The sequence below is a fragment of the Callionymus lyra genome, chromosome 17, assembly GCF_982586985.1.
Source record: "Callionymus lyra chromosome 17, fCalLyr1.hap1.1, whole genome shotgun sequence".
NCBI classification, from domain to species: Eukaryota; Metazoa; Chordata; class Actinopteri; order Syngnathiformes; family Callionymidae; genus Callionymus; species Callionymus lyra.
Window position 1 is genome coordinate 11,075,608 of NC_141834.1, and position 27,836 is coordinate 11,103,443.

Consider the following 27,836-nt stretch of genomic DNA (forward strand, 5'->3'; position numbering starts at 1 on the left):
ATCTTTAACCAGCCATGCTTCCTACCCATCACTGTATTATCAAACATGTATATTAATTATTTAGTTACAGAGTGACATGCTAAACTATACCACATCATTAAATAACTTGATTAATATTATAAGTGTTTTTTTCCTTAAAATTTGGCAACTTTCCGAGTTATTAAATATGATGAAGAATATAATAGTTAAACTATTATTAGTAAACTGATGATAAAATGTATTACAGTGTAATAAGTATTCGTGCTAAATAAAAGGAATTAATTTCACATCTAAAAGAAAATGGAGGGGAAATATCCCTAAAAATATGAGTCATAACCACTTTTTTTTAAGTTATAAAGTTATAAATTAAGCCAAAAATGTTTGTATCCAAATTATTTTTTTCATTATTGACTGCCAAGGAAGGAAGGCTCCATAGTAACACACATTTTAAACCCATGATTTTTGATAGAAGTCTATAAATGTTACAAAAACATGTGATTCCGCTTCATTCACATCGTCTTAGTGTAAATTAAGGGCTTAAAAAAAAGAGTTTTTATATGTAAAATATTTCCATTGTGCCTCTGTCGGCAGGTGGAACCAAAAATGAGAAGAGAAGCTTTAGAAAAATATACATTCAAATCAAAAACTCTTCTTGCCTTCGTGAGGAACACACCAGGGGCTGCTGACCACTGCCAGGTAGCTTATCTGTAGCCTTGACTTTCACCACACAAGCAGAAATGAACCCAAATATGAATCTATGAACTGCCATAACATCATTGTAACGCAACACAAACTCGACTTCTGTTCAATTGATCTTAAACTATTTTATCACGCCAGGCTGCCTGAAACTAGCTCAAAGAATTGGAACATTAAAAATAAAAGATAAGAAAAATGATTGCGTGGCTCTTGGTTTTCTTTGGTTTTTCTTTTGCCACAAGATAGCGCTGTTAATAGCGAAATGAGTGTGACGTTCCATGCTAATGCATTCTGGGTAATGGTGCGCTGAAATCCTTTATACTGAAAAAATACAGTTTTTCTTTTATAAACAAGGGTGATACTGGTATTTTTTTTTACATACATCAATTTAGATTGTAATTCTTTCTCTACCATTTAAAAAAAATGAGGCGAAGCTTTTTTTAAGTTTCAATATCGTTTGATCGTGGTGTTTGAATGCAGCAGAATTTTATTTAAAAAAAAAAACGTTTTTCTTTAGTTTTTGCTTAATAAAGGTTAACGAATTAGGAAAATAAAAGTCTATATATATATATATATATAAATATATATATATATATATAGGTAGAACTTTATTGACCCCTCCTTCAAAATTGTTTATTTATTTATTGTTTATGTTGTTTATATATATATATATATAAATGCCGAGTAAGATTTCGTTTCGTGTTAATTATTTATATTTATGCATTTTATTTTATTAATTATTATATGTCTGTTGTCTTATTTACTTTTAATATTTTATTAATTTCCTAATAACATTATGTAACACTGTCAATAAAAGTATTTAAAAGTAGTAATAAAGTAGTAGTAATAAAAGATTCTGGTTAATTCCATAAAAATAAAAAAAAACAGGAGGTGAATTTAAGTTCAATTTAAAAAAAATAAATGAGAAGAGTCGTTTTTGGTTTTAGGAACTTTTCATTTCTCTCATGACATGGTTTACAATCACACGTTTACAGTACGTCCTCCCTCCTCCTCTTCATCATCATCATCATCATCGGTCTAGCTCAGTCTCTCCCCTGATTTTAATAAATAATACGCCCATCGTGGTCCACGGCGAGCCTTGCACAGCAGGGCTCGCGTGCCTTTGTAGTTTTCCCCTCCGAAGCAAAACAAGTAAAAAGAAAGACGGAGGAAGAGGAGAGAGAGAGAGAATGATGAAGAGCAAGACGAGGAGATGTGAAGAAAACAACATCAGAAATCAGGAGTGGATGCGATGAGAGAATTATCTAACAATAGAAAAATAAAAAGTAACAAACACAAAGCAATACTGAAAAATAATTCCCTTTTATCTTCACTTGGCCCATGATCTTCTGGTTGGTCCTTTTTTTATTTATTTATTATTCTTTACACATCAGGCCTGTTTTATTTATTTTTTACTTTTCTGATTTGAGGTCTGATTCTTGATACAAGCTGAAATCACGAACAAAAATTGTAACAAAGTGAGCATGGACACACACGCACGCGCCAAAATATGTTCTCTACATTCACACACACACACAGGATTTATTAATATTATATACTACTTTGTTTCGAACATTCAAAAAAGTACTAGATCACTACTGTGGTTATTGCCGTGGCCTCGCTCCCGTTGGTCCGCGTCGCTTCAGCCAATCAGAGCACTGGAGTGACCCGAGCAGGACGAGACGAATCATTGGTTATAATAAATACTGCGACGGCGCAAATCCAACGTCATAAAATACACAAAGAGGATCTTGAGCGCCGCTTTTTCTCTCCGAGAAGATAAAATAAAAAAAAACCCTCCGTATTTTCCTGAAGCAGTTCAGCTCGGAATATCTGAACTATGGAGAAATCTTATCTCGCCAGGAGGGTTTTTTTTCATTCTCGGAGGATGGCGACGTTTCTGCTAAAAAATCAGCGAGTGTTTAAAATGTTCCCAGTGGTTCTACGTTGAGTTGGAATGCCGAGTTTTCCCTTTTTTGCGTCAGGATTTGCTTGTTGTCATTTTTTTTTTTGTTCTGCGCTGCAAAGTTCTTCACGAGACGGCAGGGTATGCAAAGGGTGGAGGCGCTTCTACTTCCAGAGTGAAATGCTCGGAGGTTGATAGTCGTGAAATGTCGGACTCTGAAATTATTCAAGGATTTTCTTTTTAAATGTCTTGTGGAAGCGAAAGACCCACCAGTGGCCTCGCTCTCCACGTACAGGTGTCTCGCAGCTGTACGTCACTTATTGCTGGCAGCTTTCAGTCAGTTCAGGAGCCAAGACTGAGGACTTTTTTTAGGGGGTGGAGGTGGGAGGGGGGCGACATCGCCATTCAAGTCAGTCAGGCAAGTTGGTTTAGTGGGGGGCGGTCTCTCTCACGCGCCCCCCCTTTCTGGAGTTACAAAAGTTTTTTTTTTCAAAGATCCCAACTGGCCGGCGTCCCGGGGGGTTGCCACTCTCCCGGCGTGCAAGGGGGGCGAGGAGAGTGGTGGTCAGTCGAGGGGGGGTCACAGGCTTTCAGAGGTTCAGGGTTCTGTCAGTTTGTCGGGATCCTGCTGCACCTCCGGGACCACGATGCCCTGGTGGAGCTTCTCCAGCGACTGCTTCATCTTGAGGCGGAAGACATGAAGCAGGTTTTTAAAAACTGCCTTCGGTTCATTGAAGAGGTTTTTTTTGTTAAAAGGACAGACCTGGTCCAGAAGAGTGACGGACGACTGCAGGATCTGCTGCCACTTGCTCAGCTGCGCCTGGTGGAACTGCCTCTGCAGCTGCAGGACCTGAGCCCATTCTCCAGCCGTCTGAGGGAGAGGACTGAGGAGGGAGAACAAGCTTTTTAACTCAGGATCTGGATTGTGCCACCTAGTGGTGGAACTCACCGATACTATAACAAACAAAGTTTATCTTAAAGAGACAATCTAAGGAGGTAGATGTTTCCTTATTACGCCATTTAAAATTTGCTTCAATCCAAGAACAAATTCAATAACAAAAGAAAGGATGTTCACCTCTTTCTTATTGAAAACCGTGTTCTTTAATAATAGTAATCATTTTGTGTTTGTGGATTTATTTCATTGAAGTGAAAATAGTTTTTGATGAAAGTGAAGTCCTTTGTGTATTTTCAAGAGATTTTTTAAAGTGAAGTTATGAATTTGAAGGGAATTTTTGTGGTTTTCTTATTGGAGTGAAAATGTTTTTTTTTATTGAAGTGAAAATATTTTTTGTTGAAGGTGAAACTAGTTTGAAAGCTTTTTAAAAAAAGTGAAAATAGTTTTGAAGTCACTTTTCTATTGAAGTGAGAAAAGTTATGATGGAAATGAAAATAATTTTAGTTTCAGGTAAATATGGAATTTGACTAAAGTGAAAATGGTTTCAAGTTAAAATTGTTGAAGTTTTTTAATCGAATAATCAAGAAACAAACCTGCTCAAATGTGACTGAAGCAAAGGATTGTGGGAATTATAATGTTATATGTATTGTTATGATCCATCGGAGTCATGTTCTTTTCCAGTATTTAAAGTTTTAAAACATCTCCTAGTGGTTTTGAATGATGGACAGGAAACTGTTGACGTCCACAGAATCCGACTTAACCATAAAACTGCTTTTTGTAATTCGTCTTGGGTGGCCCGTGGGCCAAATGTGGCCCTTTGCCTGCATGAATATAACACAGACGGCCTCAAATCACTCACTTGACCATGTCGATTTTATTATTAACCAGTTCAACTCTGACTATAACTAGGTTATGTTACGTTTTCTAATTTTGTATTTTTTTTCTCAAAATAAATTGAGAATATATTTTTTAAGTCATCTTACACAATATGTACATTTGTAGTAATAAAGCATTTACTTTTCTTTTTTTGTATGAATTGAAAATAAATCTAAACTATAAAACAATTATTGTCTTTCATTGGTGTTTTTTTTTCCCTCCACATTTTCCATTCATATAAGGTCTTGTTTTCTTCGTTCCTCCTCTCACAACAGACACAGGAAGTATGAGGCCTCATGGGAAATATAAATGGCCTTCACTTCCACGACTAGTGCGGTTGACCCGGAGTACAGTTCCGTAAACACACACACACGCACACGCACACGCACACACGCCTGTGTATCGATCAGAAGGCAGCAGTGTTCACCTGTCATTCACGGAATACGAGTGCCACGTCTCCAGTGTGTGCGCCGCTCTTTCCAGAGCGTACAGCTTGTAGAACAGCAGCATGTTCAGAGCCACCAGGACCACCAGGCTGACGGGGGGAGAAACGAGAGGTTTTGTCAAATCAATCTGTGGGGACGTTTGGACATTTTTACACTGCGGAGGAAAGAGAAACGACGACACACCAGCAAAGGAAGAGGGGGAAAAAAAAAAAGCAACAAAAGGTATTTGGTGGGGCGTGAACCTTATTTTCACTTCACCGAAATGAAGGAGAAATCCACCAGTGATTAAGTTTTGCACACGGCACTATCGTCGGCGAAAAGGGGGCGGGGTTAATGCGAGTGTGAAGCATGCCTGGTGAATCACAGTGAAAAGTAAAAGGGAAGTTCAGAGAGTGAAGTGAACCGAGTGGATTTTTCCTTCACACGTGTTTCCACTACAGCAGCTAGAAAGTGAAAACTCCTCTCATACGGTACCTGATACAGATCCTACGCACAACAAGATTTGCAGAGAGAAAAGAGAAAGAGAGAGAGAGATGGCAAGAGAGGCAGCGTGAGGCAACTTCGGCAACAACAAACGCACAACAGTTTAGAAATAGTGAGGGAGACACACAACCGAGTCGGCATCAGAAATGAACACAAAATGAGATTAAATAATGAAAGCGAGAGGTAATCGATCATTGGTTACACCCATAAATCAATCCCATAATGTACTACAAGAGTTGACAAAAATGCTGAAATCTAAATAAATGTGAATTCAGTCAATCTGTGATTGAGTTCAACACATCAGGTGTATTTTTTACTTTCCTTGTAAACCAAGTAGACATTAAAATATAATAATATATTAAACATGAATCCTATAAAAAAAAAAAAAAATGTTTTGAATAGTATATAATTGTAACTCAAATATACTGTATATTTTGGAACATTCCCATAACAAAAGAATAATAAAATACAATTAACAAGGACCAGACAAATGTTGAAAACATAATCAATGAACTACTAAACCTGACAACTTTGTTTTCTGCTCAAGTTACAATAATAGTTGTAATTTAACCAAACTTCATTTAATAGTTCAACCTTTCCTGTTAGCAACGTAGCATTAGCATCACATTGAGCGACCAAAGATCATCACTTTGGTTTTTCATTTCTCCCTTTGGGGTCGTAATAAAATAAGCAATAATAATTTAAAAAGATGTTGTAGATGATAAACGTCCACACGTCACTGTGCTTCAAGAGCTGGTGTGAGTTCTAACATCGCCTTCCAAACATTATTCTTACGCTGCGAACGAGCCTACGATTTGATGTCGGTGTGAGAAAACTGATGCTAATATTTGTTTTTTTTATCACAATGATCAATAGTCTTTATCAAATGGCTCTGACCCATGACCTCCGGTGTTTGTCCATCACGAGGCACTGAGAGCTTCATTCAGGCCTGGACAGCGTGTGCAGTTAATCATTCGTCAGAGAACGAGACAAGCTGCTGACTTTAAATCTATGTTTCTAGTAAGGCTTGAAGGAAACAGTGCTACACTTAAATATCCAAATATATTTTTCCCACGTTACCAAATTGATATTCAACAGCAATGTATTGATCTATTCTTATCAAAACTTAATAATAATACTTTTTTGGCTATCAAACCACATTTAATTTCTGATTATTTTGTGGTTTATATTTCCAATTAATTGAGTGTAGAATAAAAGAATACGACGTCTTCATTAACAATTACCATGCAAGTATTCGCAACGTGTTTTTTGTTGTTGTAATTAAACAAGTGTCCTACACAGCTCAAGGAACAGTGAAATCCTATATAGCGATGACTGAGGACGAGAGGATACAGTCGACTCCAGCAGCTTTTAAAGATGATGTTTGGACATATTTAGGTTTCAAAACAAGTGAAAACAGTTATGACTTTGTCAAGAGTCACGTGGTCTGTAAATTCTGCAACACCAGAGTCAAGTACTCGACAATAATGATATATTGTATTGAAGTTTTTTTTTTTACATTAAACGGACCAGTTGCTACAGAATGTTTAAGCTTTTTTATTTACCTTGAAAGTTCAGCAGTAGCTTCACGCCACAACACATCAATAGAAAAAGTATGTTTTATTTTATTACAATGTAAAGTATATGGCATTTTAAACTAAATCGTTTAATTTTTCAGTTAGCTAGCTAACAGCGCTAGTTCATTGTAATGATTAAAATCTAAATTCGGAAAATCTCCAATCAATCAAAACAACAATGAATACTCAAATAAAATAATGTTTAAGACTTTTTTTTTTTTAAATAATCAAATACAGTGCATCTTGACTAATACTGTGTATTAAAGATTAATTTACATGCTCAATTAAAAGTATTATGAATGCAGTGAAAGCGGGAAAAGTGAAGCTATAATCGTTAAAGTAAACTTACATGAAGCTGACGATGAGTAGGATGGTGGAGATGCTGCTCTGTCCTGCAACACGGGAAGCGTCTCCAAGCTTCATTGCACCTTCGGAAAAAAGAAAGAATCAACGAATAAGTGGGCGAACGAAAGACAACGATCCATGAACTCGTTCCAACGCAGCGACGGCTCGACTCACTGGCTTCTCTTCGGTCCCGGTCCTCGCCGACTCCTCGGTCGCCCCGGTCTCCGGCTCCGAGCCCGCCGACGTCCCTCTCCCTCTCGCGCTCGCCCTGCCGCCGGGAGCATGTGCGTTTGCGTCGGCGGAGGGAAGGCGGGGTTTTGGCAGCGTCGGCGCCCACGGCTTCACCCGTGGTTACCACGGAAACCTCGGACTGCAGCAGCGTCTCCAGCTTGCAGACCTCGCTCTCTACAGAACGAGGAAATAAAAATCATTTATACTTCCATGGAAAATGTCCTTTTCATGATAGTTTATGGCGATATAATCTACACAAATGTCAATATCGCCAAAATATGTGGCATAATTGCATCACACAATTTTAAACATTTGTAATTTGCTCTCGCCATGTCGATTTATTTTTGCACACGGTACTACATACAGTATTTGAATATATTGTATGGATCCAAAGTCAGGAACGAATAAGCTACTTGTCATTGTTTATCACGCTACAAACAGGTGATTTAATAGAACAGCAGATAAAATACAACAAAGCCACAGAACTCAGTGGGAGGCACTCATTACCGCACCCACCTTACTCATGGCACAAACCAAACCGTGAACTCCCATGATGCAGCAGAGCATTGTGGGAGCTGTTACAGAGAGGCTTGCCAAGTTAATGAATGGAACTTATGTCCACTTTCCGGCTTCTTGTCGGAATTATTAATAATTTCACGCCCTTAAAATAGAGAATATAAAATATATAATATAAAGTTTTATTAAGAACGGGGGGCAGGGGGGTTTCAAACCGTAACACAGGCAATAAACAAGCAATTAAACCACCTCACGGGCCTGACAGGACTCTAAAGATCAAACAGGGTAAAAGGTTCAACACACACACCAAACCTGTATCGGTTTCTATTATTACTCCGGGCCGCGGCCTCATGGAAACGAGTCGGACCGGCAGCTGATCATGTGACTCACCCATGTGCCTGTAGTACTCCTCGATGCCGCTCCAGGTGTTCTTTTCGATCAGGGCTTTCACCAAACTCCACGGCTGCTTCCTGTAGCAGATGTCGGAGGAAACTCTGGGGAGGCGAAAACCAAAGAGATCTCAGGGAAACGCTGATTATTGAAGCAGTACGTCTGAAACTAAATAATCCTTAGCAGAAAGAAGTGGAGGGTGAATATGAGCATTACATTAAATAGCAAGCTGATGTAATGTCTTTTCATAATAATGGTTGAGAATCTTTGTGATATTCAACCGTTCTCTTAAACCTTGTTTTACCTCAGGGTCAAGGCGACCCCATACCCGAAAACAAATGTGTTTTTGGTATCCCTTGTGCTGTCTCTGGGTCAAGGTTAACGACCTCCCTGGCTTACAGGGATACATATACAGTATTGGAGATCATTCACCTTGACCCAGAGACCACAGAAGGGTTAAGGGGTGAAAAAAAGATTATCAAAGAGAGAACAGTTCAGCCTTTGGAGAGAAATTACACAAAAAAAGGCATCTAGCATCAGAATTGAATAGCAACCAGAAGGTCTTGAGTTGGATGAGAAATTGATTAACTTCTTTAAGTTAAAGGAAACAAATGACCTTTTATTATGGACATGTTTTCATGACATAAGTTCATGGTAGGGCTGCACACCATTAGAAATAAGTGCCATATTTGATATTGGTGTCTTGAATTGCGATATCGATATTAATGCGCTATTTTGTGTAGCCACGTGCAAGCATAGCCGCAAGAATGTAGGGGAGATCCGGGAATTCGATCAGGAAAACAATGCGATTTCTACCTTTCATGATCAGAGAAAATATCATTAACGCTCAGTTCCGCGGGACTTGCATCGCTTTCCTGCGGAATTGAGCGACATCAGAGAGGAGCTGCCGGCGCATCACGATATCAACAAATCAATAATAAATCCACCTCCTTGTTTCGCACACATAACAGCTTATAAATGACCTGACGCTAACAACTTAGCTCATTAGCATACAGGGAAGAGGGACAAGTTTAATCTTGTTTGAAAGTTCCACGATCTTATAAGAAAACAACTGATACGAGATGAAAATAGTTTCAATATGTCGATTAAGCAAAGCGCCTATAAATTAGTCTTACTTCCGTGTATATACTGAGCCGTGCCAAGTCAGCGCACCAGTCGCCATAGCAACCGAGCCTAGCAAGCTGCGCCCCACAGTTCACAGACAGACGGAGACGTAAACGACAACGAGACATAGAAGTACAAATTGACCACTTTACAGAACTTGACACACATTGGCATCACGATATCAATATTTTTTCGATATATCGTGGAGCCCTAGTTCAAGGAGCGGGAAACTACATTATTCAACTGTGAGTTCGGTGAGGGGCCGCAATGAATACGAAAAAGAAAGAGAGTCTTTATATGATGGGGAAGAATAGAATAGCGTTTTTTTTTTAATGACAAAATGTATATTTTTGTAAATTAAAGAATTAAATATTTTGTTGTCCATTAAGAAAGATGTGCCAAATCTTATTTCATAATATATTATTTCATACTTGTAAAAATGTAAACTACCAAAATCATAATAAACAATATACCTTCAAATATAATAATAACGGAAACTTTATTAGTTTGCGGCGTTATATTTATATATGATCTAGAAAAAAAATAGAAACATTTATTCATGATCAGTTTTATGGTTTACTGTTGACCTTACAAGGGCCAAATAAATACACTCTGACACTTTTGAGTTGCACTTGTAACACAATATATATATACACACAAGGGTTTTTTTCCAGCTTCAAAATAAAATAATGATCTGATTACACTCAATTTTGAAGTTAGATAAAGTTAGCTTAAATATAGCAGCTACCATGATAAAACTGTGGATGCATGCAAGTGTGTAGCTCTCTGGCAGAGATTTTTTTGTGGTGTGTATCAAACATGTGCGGGTCTCAGCGCACGTGTCTTGAGGAAGTGCACCTGCATGCGTGCATTTCAAATGAATTCAAGCCCTAGGCTGTATCTGTGCAGAAAACAAAAACAACCGCTCAGTACTACAGCAACAATTTATCAAAAATGTTGTGATTTTTAAGCCTTGAATGATTTTAAATCATTTAATTCAATACTTTCTGAAGTTAAATGTTTCATTTGCTAATTTTATAGTAATTGAATCAAAAAGAATGACGTTTTCTAAATCAATGATATATTTATTTTACAGAGTTTGATATTCAAATTCCAAAATACATTTTCTCAATATTTTTGAATCCTTAGGCTTTTAAATTAAAAATTAAAAAATGTTTGGTTTAATAAGAGGCCCCAGACTACAGAGCTTGTCGCATGATTGGCTGAAAGTTTGATCAAGTAAGTAAGTAAGTAGGTAAGTCATTTTAATTATATAGCGCTTTTCCAGACCAGGGTCACAAAGCGCTTAAACAATCAAAACAATATTCAATAAAGTATATACTTTTAAAGGCAAGATAAAACTGATAAAACAACAGGAGTTCCAGAAAAATCAAGTAAAAGCCTGAACAAATAAAAACATCTTAAGATGTTTCTTGAAGGACTCAGTAGATCCATCAAACGCAAAGAGAGAGGAAGGTCGTTCCAAAGCTGCAGTACTCCCCTTGTATTGTCTGGGGTCACCATTATACACACATTTTTATACGGAAATCAAAAGGCTACAAATACAATATAAATATGTAATTAAATTATTAAAAAATCAAGGGTTCAATATAAAAATGACTGAATTTAATGATCAAAAAGTACATTTTATATTATTAAGGCACCGTTACGCGTTTACAACACTGGCAATAAGTTTCTGATTCTGAAGCTAACATACATTGGATCTCAGGAGATTTGGCCTTACCTGAGGCGGCTCTTGTGCTTGCTGATGGAGGTGAGGCAGTATCTGTGGACGGTGTAGAAGTAGTCCTGGTAAGGAATGCCTGAGGTGATGACCTCCGAGTCCACCACGAAACATTCACCGTGGGCGCTGCTTTTGTGCAGCGTCTGGCAAGAAGGAAAACGTCAAATCAAAAAAAAACTTGAATCCAAGTCAATATTTAAACATTTCTTCTAGAATATAAAAAAAAACACTGACCTGCGTCTCCACCACGGGGGCAGTTTTGGGGCCGAGGGGGTTGTTGAGTGCGATGGTGTAGCTGAGCACCCGGCTGGTATTCCCGGCGCTGCTGTCCTGCTGCCACTCACCCACCGACAGATCTACGGGACGAATCGTGAACGTGAATCTCGGGAGTTTATGTGAAAAAAAAAGCAAAGCAGAAAAGAACATGTCCGTGATGAATCGATGAACGGCGAGAGTGAGCATAAGATCCGCGGGGAGCAGAAAGAGAGGGCGAGAGAGAGAGAGAGAAAATGAGGTCATTCCACACTCCTTCATGAAAAAGAAAAGGCTTCAATTAGAGGGACACTGTGTTCCCGAGCGTCCTGGGCCAGACAGGGAAAAAGCCTTTGGCTAAACCGACTACACAAGTGCAGTGTGTCTAAAATACATATCCATCGGCGACTGTGCCGTATAAAAAAGTGAATCCATCACGAAAGAAAGTCACGCTGAGACGTGCTACTGAATACATCGCCTCCAATGTTACTCACATCTGGAAACACAAGACAAGCTAACTTGCTAACTGGGTAGCAGCCAAGTCATGGTACTAAAGCATAAATGTAGTAAACTTTTCTACTAGCGTCATTTCATTTAACCTACAAAAACGTCTTTTGGCATTTCTTATATTTCTTAATATCAAATAACACACAAAAATAGTGATCAAGGGAATATGCTTGAGCTGATCCAGGTCCATTTTTAACATAACATATTAGCACTTTTCCTTTATTTTCTGGAACTCCTGTGTTGTTTTAGTATTATCTTGACCTTTAAAGTATATACTTGTTTTGATTGTTTAAGCGCTTCGTGACCCTGGTCTGGAAAAGCGCTATATAAATACAAATGACTTACTTACTATTGTTAATTTATTTGTATTTATACTTTATATACATTAATTATTATATGTAATATTCATGTTATTTATTTATTCTGTTTATACTATATGGCACTATTTTTAACTTTTATATTTATACTTTTTATATATACGTTCATTCTGCTGTGTTTTTAACGGTTGCCAAGCAACGAAATTTCATTGCCAGTTTCACTGCTGTGTTTTCTTTGCAATGACAATAAAATAAAGTCTAAAGTCTGAAGTTTTTCTTTCCTTTTATTACGGTGCAAAAAAAATGTACAAGTCATTTCGTGCCAATTTCTCTCATCATCTTCAAGATGCAAGTTCTCAAAAACAAATGTTTGACCAAAAACGTTTTTTTTTTTAGTTTTTTTTAAACCCACACAACACAGGGAGAACATACAAACTCCACAGAGAAAGGTCACGGCAACCACTGCGCCACCATCGTCTTCATCTACCATTGGTTATCATTTTTCTTACTTACTATTCCTCTGTTATGTTAGTAGTAATAAGGAGTACTATTGCGAAAACACATCATCGGTATAATAAAACTTCTCACAACTGTCTTAGTATTAAGTAGTATTTAAATAATAAAACGTACTTGTGCAACTTATAATTGACATACATTTGACACTTTTTTTAAATGTTATCCTTCATCTTTACCTTTAAAACTCTAGAATTAAAGACGAAAGATAACTTGTCCATAAATAAACGTTTGCCTTTTGTTTCAGCGACGATGACCAGGAAGTCAAACAACTAACAGAGGGTTTAATCGTTGGCCAAACATCCCGAGACAATGTGAGTAAATGAGCGAGATAAACAAAGATAGTAAGTACTGAAGAAGAAGCTTTTGTCGTCGTCCACCCCGTTGACAAGTTGTTTCTGCATCTTTCTGAATAGCATGGAGACTCAAGAAGCGAGTGTTGTTTGCCGTACGCACCAGTGAAGTGTCGCTGCGAGAACAGGTGCTGGATGAAGTGCGTGTCTGACGAGAACAGCAGGTCGTGCAGCTTGTCCACGCTCATGCGGAGCACCTTGTTGATGTGCACTCGCCCGCTTAGGTCGGTGCAGAAAGCCTCGACTTCACCTGTAGAGAGAGGAAAAAAAACCAAAAAACAGGTCCAGCTTTAATTATTTCACGCAACGATTCCGTTTTACAATCAAAAAAATGGTTCAAGAATCAATTAAATTAAATATCCATGTAAAGTGCCAGAGGCAGGTTTATACAACAAATTAGTTATAACATGAACACACACTCTGCTCACATGACACTCATAAATGATCACATAACACACATAAAGTGAAGATGACACATCAAATGTTTATTACGTAATCAAATGCGAAATGTTGATATGATACACATATATAACCAAACAACGTAGATAAAACATTACGAAACGTTAAAAGAAAATAATTAAAATTAATATAATTTAAAGGAATTAAATATTAATTTCAGTAAAATACAAAAGTTTAAATAAAGCAAAAAATATTAGGTATAATAACTCAAATGAAATAACTTTTCCTCTCTCGGCTGCTTTTTAATCTCAAAAAACATCTTGTGTTATGAGGAGAAAAATGTTTTGATAACACTTGAAAATTATTTGATAAGAGATGAAAATTATTTGATTTAAAAAGATGTTTAATTACCTGTGAAAATGGTTTGGTTACTGAAGATTTAGTTTGTTAATTTTGGTGGAAAATTGTTTGATTACAGAAGATTTTTTTATTACTGTCGAATATTGTTTGATTACAGGAGAACATTGCTTGACTACAGTATTGTTTTTAAAATTTTAGTTTAAAAATGTAAGATTACAGAATACAATAGTTTAATTATATTTTAAAATTATTTGATTACATTTTAAATTACTTCATTAGAATAGAAAATTATTTTAATTCGGAAACAAAACTGGTTGACTGTGGTTAAAAACTGTATGTGCATCATGTGCGTGTTAAGTGTATTTCCTTTTTAAAATACAAATCACTTAAACTGATTAAAATAAGATTAAAACAAATTAAAATACATAATTGCCTACTTGAATTTATTTTATTTGCTTCCCAAATTCTAGGAATTAAATTGTCCTTTTAACAAAAAAACCTGTTCAAAAAAGGAAGACGGAAAACTGGGTTACATTTCCTGACTGTGTTGACATTCACTCACTTTCTTCCTGTGTGTCGGAAGAGTTGCTGGGGTCAGTTGGAAGTTCCTCATCATTCGTGATGTCCAGCGAGGAGAGGTTCCCCAGGCTGGTGGCCGGCGGCGGCAACATGTGATTGGCTGCCTCCGAGAGGCTGTCTCCCCCTTCATCCAGATTCTGAGAGCAATGGAAAACAGAGAGAAGCGCTCAGCGAGTGTTGAAGGGGTATCGCCTCACCGGTCATATGACTTAAGAGGAAGGAGGCCTCAGCCCGGGCTTGACCTCGCGTCGACACGGAGCAGACATACCAGTGAAGCCCTGCGATGAATGTGAAACTGACTCAGAGTCAACACTGCTCTCTATGCATGGCTCTGGCTTGATCTGCCGGGATCAAGAGGAGGACTGGAGGGGAAGGAAATCTAATCGCAGCTGTTCTACAGAAGGACACCGACTAGAGACAAAATGTTCTTTTTTTTTATGTTACTCAATCGGGTCTTGACAGAATTACAGCGCTACGGAAATTCTTGTTTGAATTATTTGTATTACAAATAATTGTGTTCTTCAAGATAAATATATTAAACCTATATCTTTTCGAAAAGGTTTTATTTTATATTAAAAAAAAGGTCTATTCTTAAAAACGTTGTCTCAATGCAATTTACTTTAAAACTAAAAATGTTACATCAGTGTATTATTATAATTATAATTCAGTATAACTTACTCAACATCTATAGAGAAAATAATTATGTTTTCATTCATTTTCTACCGCTTTATCCCTTGTGGGGGTCGCGGGGAGACTGGAGCCTATCCCAGTTTCATTGGGCGAGAGGAAGGGGACACCCTGGACAGGACGCCAGTCTGTCGCAGGGCAAACAAAGACAGACAACTGTTCACACACACACACTCATACCTATGGATAATTTTCCCAAAGTTGTCAATCAACTTCTGTATGTTTAGGAAAAAAGATGAAGGAGTAAAATCTAAATAACAAATAACAATAATGAAACTAAACAGTGTGAGTAAAGACCATGGAAACATCCTTAGAATAACATTTAAATTCAACTCATTGCAATTCCCTTTTTATTTGATGTAAAAAAAAAAAAAGATACATCAAATAAGTAAGTAAGTAATTTTTATTTGTATAGCGCTTTTCCAGACCAGGGTCACAAAGCGCTTAAACAATCAAAACAATACTCAATAAAGTATATACTTTAAAGGGCAAGAACATTGATAACACAACAGGAGTTCCAGAAAATCAAGGAAAAGCCTGGACAAATAAAAACATCTTAAGGTAAAAATATAAATATAATTTAGTAAAACTGAAGAATATAATAGAACATAAGGCTGTTTTCCTTTTAAGAACTGCAGAACTGATGAAGCAGTAAAAGGAAAATAACATGAACCAAAAACTCCCGTAAGGATCCTTAAAAAAAAAAATGTAATCGGCAACATTCTATAACCAATTGCAATGCATTTTATAACATATTTCAACAAACAAACACAAGTCACTTACAAAGGAAGCCGACGCAGAAGCCGGAGCAGACGTGTTGGTGGAGGCGGAGGTCTGGAGCGAGCTGTGGAAGTTGGGCGGGCTGGGATCGAGGGGCTCGGAGCTCGCTCGGCGACCGGACGAGGAAGGCATCTCTATAGGCAGGCAGGAGGAGGAGGAGGTGTACGGTGGCGACGAGCCCGCCATGCTGGTGGTCTGACTGAAGGGGATTGGAGCCGGCGAGGAGCTGCCCGTGGAGGGTATCGACACAGAACTGAGGTCCAGCAGATCTGTGACCGACACGGACTCGTCTCCGGGCCTGCATGACGGAAGAGAAAGGAAAGATGAGATAAACTTAGCGGCGGATTTGATGGAACAGAATCTTTGAACTAATGTGTAGACGTTTCCAGACACAGAGGTGTCTTCCCGCTCGGCTCTCGCTAAAAATACTCGCCTCTTCTATTTTTGATGAAAGTAGCATCAGGCTGTAGCGAGCAGAAGCAGCGTCAACTCAACCCTCTCCAGTAACTTTCCTAAACATCCAGCCAATAATTGGACTTTGCCACCTTCAGTTGTTTGTCAAACAAAAAGGTAAACACAAGAATGCCGAGCTGGGGAAAGTCAGCAAAACTAGATAAAAAGGGGAGTGAAAATAAACACATTCCTTCTGAGAGGCAGAATTGGAGAAAGTGTCACGCAGAACATGACTTGTCAATAAGTCTGCTGATGAATCAATGTTGCATCAACAAGGAATCTTAGCCATTTTCTAAAAGTTGACTCATTTGAGAAGCAAAAACCATTTCAATACATGCTTCTTGTTGGATTTAAGATGTCGACGTCATATTGAATCTTCTCTATAATTAACAATCAGGACTTGATAATACATGCAAACGCTCTCTAACAATTCTAACAGAATGAGTTTATACACCCTTTCCCGTTTTCTTACACTTGCCTCGTCTCCCTTCTGTAGCGCCTCACTCCCTCCCCCCGTCCACACACACACACACACACACACACACACACACACACACACACACACACACACACACACACACACACACACACACACACACACACACACACACACACACACACACACACACACACACACACACACACACACACACACACACACACACACACACACACACACACACACACACACACACACGCTTGTAAACCTGTCAGACTACGACAGCGACCAGAAATCAGCTGCACTTGTGGGATTGTGATTTTTTTTTTTTTTTTTTTGTCGAGAGGGATTTGAAAAGTGGAAGCAGAAGTGGGAGTTTTACTTGCAAATTAGCCAAGAATACAGAAGCAATGTATCTGCTAAAGGGATTTGTTTTTATTCTCTAGTTGCACACTAAATGCTGCGTCTTCAGATTAATATTGCATCCGTTGACCTCTTTTATTCTTCAGCTAGTTATTTAACAATGGAGACGGTTTTCAGGTTGTTTAAATGTACATTAAGTCTTGTCTTTTGAGTGTAATTTATCCATCTGATGCGCAAATACATTTAAAAGTATCCATTTAAATTCAAATATTTACTGCCAATAATTATTTGTGAATTAAAATATCCGAAATTTGAATAATTTATACAGATTTATAGAAAATGAAAGGCAAAAAAATGTATAGTTTAACATATAAATGTATCTAACAATAATTAGATTTCGTCTGTAGCAAGTTAAAAGTCCATCGTCTGTTTTTCAGGGATTTAGACTCACAGCAGGCCGTTCATATGTTCGGCAGTGGGGGAAACGTAGTCGTCGTCTTCACTGGTGAGACCCAACTCGGTGCCGTAACACTGGTGCACAATGTGCCATAACTCCTTCGGTGAGAGGGACTGAAGGGTGGAAACAAATATATCAGACATATTTATTATCGCTTCGAGGCTAAAATATTCACCATCTCTCTGATAAACACACCAATGAGTAGTTATTCTTCATGTTAAACTGGTACATTGATGTTGTCAGTGTTCATTTAGCGTTACATAAAATCCGACCAGTGGCTCGTTTGTTTAAATGAAAGACGGAACGAGACAGAAACCGTCCCTCGGGGGCATGAGGTGGGGGACGTACCTTGTCCATCAGCGCATTCTGCCACAGGCGGAAAATCATCATGAAGCTGCGGTCCCTGGCTCCGAAAGATGTGAAGAAGTGCTGAGAAGGTGAAAAAGAGCGGGACGGGGTGAACGATAGGAAGGAAGAAAGAGATTAAAAAAATGTCAGTCAGCAGCTTTAGTTGTTGAGGTAAAAATCGCTTTGAAGACATTTATTAAAATAACAGGTTTTCTCTTGTGCTGTGATGAGTCTCACCTTCTCATTGTCTGTGCTGATTTGGATTGCGTTTGGAATGAGCTTCGCCGTCTTCTCCTTGGTCATTGAGGTCACGTCTTTCAGCAGGATAGTGATCTGTCAAGAGGGGGTCACGCTCGAATGAATCTTTTCAAGGTGCCAGTCAAGTGGACATTGAGATGAAGGACATAAACCGGGCAACAGCTTCATCTACAGGGTTGACTCCGGGGTGTGTGTGTGTGTGTGTGTTGCTTACAGTGGTTTCCCAGCGGAAGATGTTACTGTAGAAACAGAGCCAGTTCTCCGACAGATAAAGCCGACCCTGGAGCAGAATATCCTTCTGAAGGGCACAGGAGTAGTCTGAGGAGACACGAACAGTCAGATGACATAAACTCAGAAAGAATCAGCTGAAACACATTCAATCTAAACGGTTAACCACAGATTTATGATAAATGAATCGTCGAATATTAACTTTTTTATGGTTTCAAGGCGGTCGCGTGATGCCACAGGTTTATCCAGCACTGAACAAGTTAATCAATTGCTACGTAAAGTTAACGATTTATCGTTTAACTCAAACTAAAATGCAACTTCAGGAGAAATATGTGCATGAAAGTATGAACCCAGCGGGCGAGTTAATATTTAATTCAGCGCCGATTTACGACGGAGAAGTACGTGCACAATTCAGAGATAAAAAGACTACTGGTTTTAACGGACTCGCCAAACACATCCAAGACACCACTCACCCACAATAAGTCGCTCCGAGTCCGGAAGTTTCTTAAAGATTTTACGGAAGTCTTCGTTTCGCTGCTTGTATGTTGGACTAAGAACCTGAGGTGGGGGGGGGATTAAAAACACATATGCTGACAACACATTTTAAAGGTTTTAATATTACAAAACCTTCCATCAGCACAATAGAAACCCAACGGTAACGCGTCTAATGAGTTGTTACTTACATTGTACCAGCTCTGCATTTTCTGTAACACACAAGAACGATCAGCATATTAGGGAAGCGGACGAGACAGATACAGGCAAGAAATAAAACAAAAAACACAATTCCCTCTGCCTGTTGTCGAAGTGAAACGCAAGAAAAAACAACTCAATATTTTGCAAGGAGATTGATTTACTGGATGACGCAAGGTCCCTTTATTTGTCAAGTGTTCTTTGGACTTACACACGTAGTTAGTCTAAATGGTAACGTCTTAATCGTAGTTTGTTGTTTTTAAAACCAGAAATGACAAAAACATCCCGTTCGATGTCGATCTAAAGACAAGTCAGGACAAGTAAGAAATCATGTCCTTGTTGTTAAATTGGAAAAGAATAGGGAAAGTTCAATCTAGCAACATAGAAAATGCATGCAACTATTGAGTTTAGTTTTGAAAGAAAAAAAACTTGTATAATTTGAATTACGAAACACTGGTCATTTATATAAAGAAAATAAAACGGCGATGACGAACGTTATCTGGCACGTCGATGACCCGACGCGCAGATAAGAAGTCAGTTACCTTGGCATTACGGCTGAAGTGTCGAGAAGCGATCGGGTACGCGGCTGTGAGTGAGGAGGCAGATGGTATGGAGGGCAGGGGGCTATCGGAACCGCCTCCTCCACCTCCGCTGCTCTTCTCCCCCCCTCCCTCGCTCTCGCTGGCCCTGCTGCTCCCGAGAACCCTGCGCCGCAGGGAGGGCGAGCTGCCGGGAGTGCTGCGCGGAGAATTACTGGCTGTGCTGGAAAAAAGCAAAGGGTTCGGGTCAGGTGAGGTCAGCGGTGGTTTTTCTTAATTTGAGGCGTCGCATTTTAATTTGTTCAACGAATATCTTCGACTTAAAAAACACAAGTCTTTTCTGTTTGTCGCCGTCATGCCGAAGCTAATATCCGAATTCTACCAAAATCATCTCCCAGGGCTGGTGCCAGCGGCTGAGCTCATTCCAAGTAAAACTTTTCGTAATTTCCTGCTCACATAAGACTGAATGCCGCATTAAAACCTTGAATAAGACTGAATTAACCTTGGTAATAAGGGTTGCTCTGAAGGTCAAAAGTAGCTTCAAAACACTCAAAACTATAGTGTGATTAAACGCCTGTGATGTCCGTGCCTCCCTTGACAACACTGGACATAAGAGGATTGCTAATATGCTCGGGCAGAAGAGTTTATTATTATCAATAATCCCGAGTCCGATATGTGACATGTTAGCGTGATATTAAAGACTCTGGACCACAATTACAGACATTCTGCTGAAGAACAAACTTTGAACTTTTAATCTCATCAAACAAACGACACAACCTCCTATTTATAGACCAGGTACTAGGTCTATGAGTTACTAGGTAATTGCATGTGGCCATCAGGCTATGTCACCAAAATACTCTTTTTGTGTGCAAAGATAACCATAAAATACACAGAATTCTATAAGAGTGAAAAAACAATGTTTTTTTTACACCATACTGAATTGATATTCAACAGCTCTTGATTGATTTTGCATTGATGGTTTATATTTCAATGAAGTGTGTAGAATAAACTAATTCTGTATTTTATTTACATTTGACATGCAAATATTCAAAGAGTTTTGAAATAAAACTAGCAGTCATTAAGGTCCTCCACAGCTAAAATAATGAAAAGACGACTAGGTCACGGTGTGACTGAGGACAAGAGGATACAGTCGACTCGTTTGTTAATATTTTGGTTTTAAAACAAATAAAAGCAGTTAAGACTTTGTCAAAAGGCATTCGGTCTGTAAATTCTGAAACACCAGAGTCAAGTACTTGACAAAACTACAAATATATCTTTGTTACTACAGTATCACAATACATCATATCATTGCCCCTGTACTGTGATACGTTTGGTATCATCAGATTCTTGCGGATGCACTATGTAATTCATAAAAATTGCTAGCTTAAATAAAATTGTTTAGCACTGTATGAAAGATTTTACTTAATTAGACAAGTTTTCCTCCAAACTGTAATGCCAACTACTACTTGCTATTGAAAATGCTACATTTTCCCCCCAAACATCTGAACAAAAACAGAAACTGTACCAGATTTTTGAGTGGAAAACTGTCAGTTATTTTTAATGGCGCTGACATTTGGTTCTCCAACAAAGAACAAGGGTTTGGAAAATGTAATGTTGGCCAGTGCCAGTTACAACTATATATATATATATATATATATATATATCAATTAAGAACATCTTAAGAAGATAACTGGTATGACATTGGTCTTGGGCCACATTATTTTTGTTTAAACAAAAAATGAAGATCACAGTCTGTTTTTTTTTAACGTTACCTAAGACACAGCCTTTCAACGAGAAACACTAACAAACCATCTCGCGTTGACAGCTTTCTCTTAGCCCACTTCAACTCAAGGACAGCGAGGAGATAGACATCAGTTTGACCTCCGTCTCCGCACTGATGCATCACAGTCGCTGATGGATCGCGGCGCTCTCATGGGTCGTCGTCTCCAGGTTATACTTGTCAAGTGAAAACAATTTTGTACGCTTGACTGGATGATCTTTTACTTTTGGCCATGTGGTTCATTTTTCAGTCACACTGGCTTTTGCAGTTTCCCTGAAGGGTGTCGCATTTATTTTTAAAATCAAACAGATCGTTTTAGAAAAATAGTTTTAAACCTGCTTGATTAAAACATATTGAACACAATATTTCTGAAAAATAAAACATAACTAGGAGAAACATTGGATATTGGTTCCAATTTGTTTTCTTCCTGGAGACTGTACCACAGGCTGAGGATCTTTCAGATGCATTTTCTAAATGTCTTGACTCTGACCATTTATTTTTTGTGTGTGTGGTTTTAAATTTGAGGATTTTTTTTGTCCAAAAGTGTGGGTTATTTTAAGTTATAAATATGTGACATCTTAACTATTTCATCAAAGCTAAATAAGTGTTAACATTTGATGTAATAACTTTATTCCTTAACCATCTGACATTGAACAAAAATGGTGTCCCTTTCTCTGCCGCAATTTGGCCCATGTTTCATAATATTATAATAATAATAATAATAATGAGATGGGGAATGGCATGTTATAATATGAAGGATATTCTCAGGTCAAATATTCTAAATTAATTATACGTTTAAATTAGGAAAGGGATGTTAAATTGTATTGGATAAACTATTTCTGATTTCACTAAATGTGTATTTCGTCACAGTGACCCGCATGGAACTGCAACAACATGTTACATATCGTGACATCCATCTATAAATAGAAAAGCAGGCAATGTGATGCTTTACTAAACCCGTCCGGGGAAGGACCAGAAGAACATGCAGCGGGGATGAGAATCGGTGATGTCATCTGTTTACAAACCCTGGGCTAAATTTTCGCCAGCAGCAGCAGCAGCATGACTCTTAACACACAATCCTGCAGCACGGAGAGGTCAACCTGGACACAAACCCTTGCAGTTCATCTCAGTGTTGTGCTGAGCAAAGGCTGACCCAGAACATCAGCAGAGGGATTACGAAGCAGACCCAGAAACAGCCTATTCTTCAATAACTTGAGCCAAGGTGGCGGGGTGGGTGGGCGGGTGGGTTGGGTGGGTTCGAGGCCCAACGGTGAGACTAGATGACAAGGTTATAAATGTATTATTATTCATTCAAGACAAGATATTTAAAATCAACACGTCAAATAAAGCAGATCCTCCACCTGGAACCCATGCCCTTCCCCTACCATCACTAACCTCATCCTGGCTATTGTGACAACAAACCCCTCACACGTCACAGATCGACGCTTTGAATCAACTTACTCGAACATATCATGAGGCGTTCGTGGTCCAGCCGGGAAGGAGAAGAACAACACGCTGTTGCTCGACGCGTCAATATGGCACCGGTGCCCCCGTCGTGTGTTCGGCTAAAAAAAAAAGAAAAAAAAAAAGAACCGAGCCAGACGGTCCGCGGGCGGTTTTAATGCCGCGGCGAGGAGTCGCGCTCCGGGTGCAAAAACTGTCCCCCGTCCCCCGCGCTCCGGGTGTTTAGTTCCCCATGATCGTGAGGTCCGCGCCGGCACCCAGGTACCGGACGGACTGCAGCTCCCGGTGTCGTTTACGAGACACGCTAGCGGGGCTTGCGTCCATCAGTAATCCCCTTTGAGAGCCGAGCAGCGACGGGAGGGAGGGAGGGAGGAGGGAGGAGGGAGGAGGCGGCCTCATGGTTTTTCTTTTTTTTTTTTTAGCAGCGAGGTGGTTCTGGGCGTCCAGTCTGAACACTATCTCACGAAGCAAGGACGCTTTCTAATAAGGTTATCTTTGCAATGAAGGACTGCACAACTTTTGGATCTTAAAACTGTTTAAAAAGACTGTTTTTTTAATCTCTTTATTTAGTTGTTGAACAAGAAGTCTGTGCGAAATAACTGGGGTTTAATATTTTATAAGTTGCATAAACGTGCCTTTTCAAAGTGTTCTTATCAACAACAAAAAAAGATTGTTTATTAATTATTTTATATAGTTTTACTGTAAAGTAAGTAAGTAAGTAATTTTTATTTGTATAGCGCTTTTCCAGACCAGGGTCACAAAGCGCTTAAACAATCAAAACCATATTCAATAAAGTATACATTTTAAAGATCAAGATACAACTGATAACACAACAGGAGTTACAGAAAATTAAGGAAAAGCCTGAATAAATAAAAACGTCTTAAGATATTTCTTAAAGGAGTCAGTAGATCCATCAAGCGCAAAGAGAGAGGAAGATCGTTCCAAAGCTCTCATCTATCGAGGTCAAAATAAGACTAGAAAACTCACCATTGATGAAATGTCAATGACTAAGAATATTATTACCGTAAATTTTGGAATATAAGCCGTTACTTTTTTCGCACGTTTATAGGTTTTTGGTGTCCACCTGGGGTACTTTCTAGCAATAAATGCAAAAGTGAGAGAGACTAGGAAGGAGATTATTCGCTGAAGGACACACTAGTTGGATTTTGAACGGTTAATTTTACGCATCATACACACTCATCATTGAGAAATGCATATGGTGCAGCTTTAAAGCGAAGAGTGGACCCTGAGAGAGGGGAGCCAAGTAAGAAGATCTACAAATTAAAATAACAAAAAAATCTGTCCAAATATCTCATGTTAAACAAGCTACTGCAGAGACACACAATTTGTCCAAAAAGGCTCTGTCTTTGGTGAAATGTCTTTATGGTGGTAAATCTGTGGTAAATTTGTGTGATATTACCCAGAATTAGACCCATTCTTAAGGGAGAAATCCTACGAGTCATGGGCTGCTCTCTGCATGTGTTGCACAGCAGTAACAAGCACGTCATTCAAGTTAATCCATTAATTAACAAAGTCCTCTGATAGGAGATTGAAACCTGGCTTCACTACAGGATAGTTGAACATAGAGAACATAGACCAGAAGTTACAGTACTAGTCCAATTCTACATATCTTTGTTTTTGATCTAATTTTTATCCTCTTCCTTTTATCCGTCCATTCAATGGGTATTTGTTTCATAATATGCGAGAAAAAGTAATTGAGAAGCACATTTGAGAAATCTACTTTTACACCAGAAGCAACGAGCCTCGCTCCTCTTTTCAACTCAAAACCTGCAGTAAGGTGTTTCTCCAAAGATACCCGAGGTTCCCTCTGGTCTTATCAGAAGAGCAGCACAGCCACTTGTTACATTCGCGAAAGAGGTTTTTGTTTTTGTTTGAAAATAACTCCAAAAGGTCTCAACGAATGTCACCGTAATGTTGATAACTAAACAAATAAATAGATGCCTACATTTTGGTGGATCCATCTGGATTCATGAACGAAATGAAATAAAATGATGGTGGAATACAATGACCTTAAAATGGCATATTGAGATTCATACCGTACAGATTGTATCCCTAACATCTACAGAAAACCTGTACAGTTAAAGAAATTATGGTGAAATTGTGTCATAAACCCATGTACTCTTTACGCTTCAGTACAAACGCAGACATCACAACGAAGGCCAAGAGCTCACTCAATCCTCTAACAGACCGTCTCTCTGTCCACCCTGGTGGATTAAATTCTACATCATAATCCAAGCTTGGTTTAAACTGGACTACATCTCCGCTACCCCTTCTCGCTCTCTGTAATCTGCTTTTCTGGAGTTGGCAAAGAGCCATGGTGATGACGGACTTGTGCCCGGGCCGAAGGGAAATGGAAGACTGGGAAGAAGTTGAAAGTGTACTGTGATGCCCTCATACCCATTTGACGTCCATTCTTTCTTGATCGCTGGTATTTTCATCTTTCAACAGAGCAAGGGGAGGAGGTGGGACCTGCCTGTTACACGAAAACACTTTACCTACATGTACCTGAATCTATTCAGAATTACAATTGAATACGACAACAGTTGCCCGAGTACGTTTTGATGAAGACACACTGTGGCTAAACTGCCAGATACGGATGATAAATAATATCAACAAACTAGAAATTTAAACAAATTACCCTTGGTGTCCGAACTGGGACTTTTGGGAGTGCAGTGAATTTATTTTCTGAATAAACAGTAGGTTTCATCAAGGCCTTTGTTGCCTTTGTTACCTCACATTTGCTTTTATAGTGTCATGTATATATAATGACTAGTATCAATGTGATCCAATTCCTTAATATCCTTTGTAAACTTGTGACTTGCAACATCTTAAAGTTGAACAAGAAACAAAAATAAAAATGATGAGTATCTTGACGTCTGTGGTGCCATTCAAATGAAGACACTTCAGAACTTCCTACGTATTAAGAGGTGCTAACAGATGAGCATTTCTTACACGACAGTAACGGATTGATATTTTCAGATGTGTGATATCATATAGAGTTTGATGGAATGGAGAAGCGAAAAAGGGAAATCATATGGAAGCTTAGAAAAGGCACTAACTGACAGCAGCATTGAAATTCAATTTAATTTTATCGACCACGAAGTGTGACGCGTCAGTAGGTGGACTGCAAAGACTGCAAACCTTTGAATATACAACAATGGATGATATGATATCAGTGTGTTCAACTACATCTGAAACTCCATCATAAGCATATCTATGTGAGGTCCAAAACCAAAACCACACTTAGTCTTTGCTACTGTGTAGTTATGAGTAGACGGGGCCTCATGGAACTTTGAAGTGAAGACTCTGTATCATGTGACTTCATTTTGAAAGGCCACTAGATGTCCCTCCAAATTTGAATGTTATTCCAGGTGTTCATTGAATTAGTAGATAAGATTTATACATATTACAAAGCCGAGAGTGATAATTTAGGCTTTCCAAATCTCAGTTTCATCAGAGTGAAAAAAAACAATAGTACTGTGCAAATGATACATCATTGAACGAGGCGAGAGAACCTCACAATAAATATATCATATTTACTATACATTGCAAAATCATTTATTTCCCTTCTCAAATTTAGCGTTTATATTTTATAGGTCACTCCTGTGCCTCAGTTTTTATTTTCACTACAAACCAAAAATTGATATTAGGAGATGAAAAGTATTTTTTCTCACCTCTACAGTAAACTTATACAAGAGATGGAATCATGTGTGGCCTGCGAATGAAAACGCAACATGTGATATGTGAAGAACAAACGCTCATGTCATGCTTGGCGAGTGCAAATGGATTTGTTTTGGTTTGACTATGCAGAGAACAGTAACCAGAAACCTTCACGTTGGCTAACTTAACACAGGGACCATCGTTCAGGTAGTGTAAAGGGAAACTACAAAAGAGCCAGTGTTACCCTCTGGGAGACTAATTTAGATACCAAATGCTTTGCTTTCTTATATAATGTCTGACAGAAAAGGTTTATTAAGCGTGAACGCTGCACGGAAAAGAACAAACGCTTCCTGAGGGGCTAAAATACCAACAAAAGACACAACTGTACCCACAGATCAAGTATTAAAGTTCTATTGAATCCCCGGAGGGATTAATAAAGTCTGTCCATCGATCTATCTAAATATTCTTTCAGAATTCTATAGATTTCTTTTTTATTGATATTATTTAAATACAAATTAACTCTCCAAGTCAAAGTTCTAACAATGCAAGTATATTTTATATTCTATAGGCATGCAATAGAATGAGTGGTCTATTTTTATACAGTAAAATACTTAAATAATCAATAATTAAATATAATGTTCATCGTTTTCTCTTCTGTTATAAAACATTTCTCGGAAGAATTAAACAGAAGAATTTCTATTTTCCAAATTAATTAAAGCTATATATTCACAAACTTATATTTATATATATTGACACAATTTATATATTAACACAAAGTTATTTTCCTTCAAAAAATGATCCTTCAACCTGGCATCATCAAATATTACCTTCAAGAGGACAACTATTACAGTTAAGTTTTATGCTTATTGAATTCCGGCGACCAGGTCACCCAAAACCAAAACAATAAAAGTGGGTCAACAAATATCATGAGTGAATGAAGAGGACAAGGGCACAGCTGTTCATACAAAGCAGCTCTGCTTGCCCTCTGTAGCCCACTGCAGAGGTGCCCACAACCTGCTCCCATTGGGCCTGCGTTACATCATCAGACCAGACGCGGGATCCTATTGGCCGAGAGTGATGTCATGCTATATGGGAGGGACGAGCGGCGTCTGAGCCACGCCCACCTCTCCTTTCCGACCGTCTCAGCTTCCACAACAGAGTTTCTTTCTTTGTTTACAGT

The 27,836-nt window shown here is 38.5% G+C and overlaps 1 protein-coding gene across 4 annotated transcripts in view; it reads right to left on the reverse strand.

The window, feature by feature from the left end:
• Positions 1-2,614: 2,614 nt before the first annotated feature.
• The window catches only part of gramd1a (GRAM domain containing 1A), a 31,452-nt gene continuing 6,230 nt past the window's right edge, over positions 2,615-27,836 (reverse strand). For 2 of the 4 annotated variants that reach the window (XM_087812228.1, XM_087812227.1), the window contains exons 2-19: positions 19,735-19,954; positions 19,186-19,206; positions 18,976-19,060; positions 18,489-18,592; positions 18,254-18,349; positions 18,017-18,097; positions 17,663-17,781; positions 15,960-16,254; positions 14,473-14,626; positions 13,255-13,401; positions 11,444-11,565; positions 11,210-11,352; positions 8,341-8,444; positions 7,378-7,608; positions 7,208-7,286; positions 4,780-4,887; positions 3,345-3,465; positions 2,615-3,263 (exon numbers count right to left, since the gene is read on the reverse strand). In XM_087812228.1, the coding sequence (XP_087668354.1) occupies positions 3,180-3,263; positions 3,345-3,465; positions 4,780-4,887; positions 7,208-7,286; positions 7,378-7,608; positions 8,341-8,444; positions 11,210-11,352; positions 11,444-11,565; positions 13,255-13,401; positions 14,473-14,626; positions 15,960-16,254; positions 17,663-17,781; positions 18,017-18,097; positions 18,254-18,349; positions 18,489-18,592; positions 18,976-19,060; positions 19,186-19,206; positions 19,735-19,954 (2,314 nt within the window). In that variant the 3' untranslated portion in view covers positions 2,615-3,179. Of the gene's footprint in view, positions 3,264-3,344; positions 3,466-4,779; positions 4,888-7,207; positions 7,287-7,377; positions 7,609-8,340; positions 8,445-11,209; positions 11,353-11,443; positions 11,566-13,254; positions 13,402-14,472; positions 14,627-15,959; positions 16,255-17,662; positions 17,782-18,016; positions 18,098-18,253; positions 18,350-18,488; positions 18,593-18,975; positions 19,061-19,185; positions 19,207-19,734; positions 19,955-22,972; positions 23,316-25,393; positions 25,452-27,836 lie in introns of those variants that run through there. The other 2 variants (XM_087812231.1, XM_087812232.1) reach the window with 2 other exon arrangements.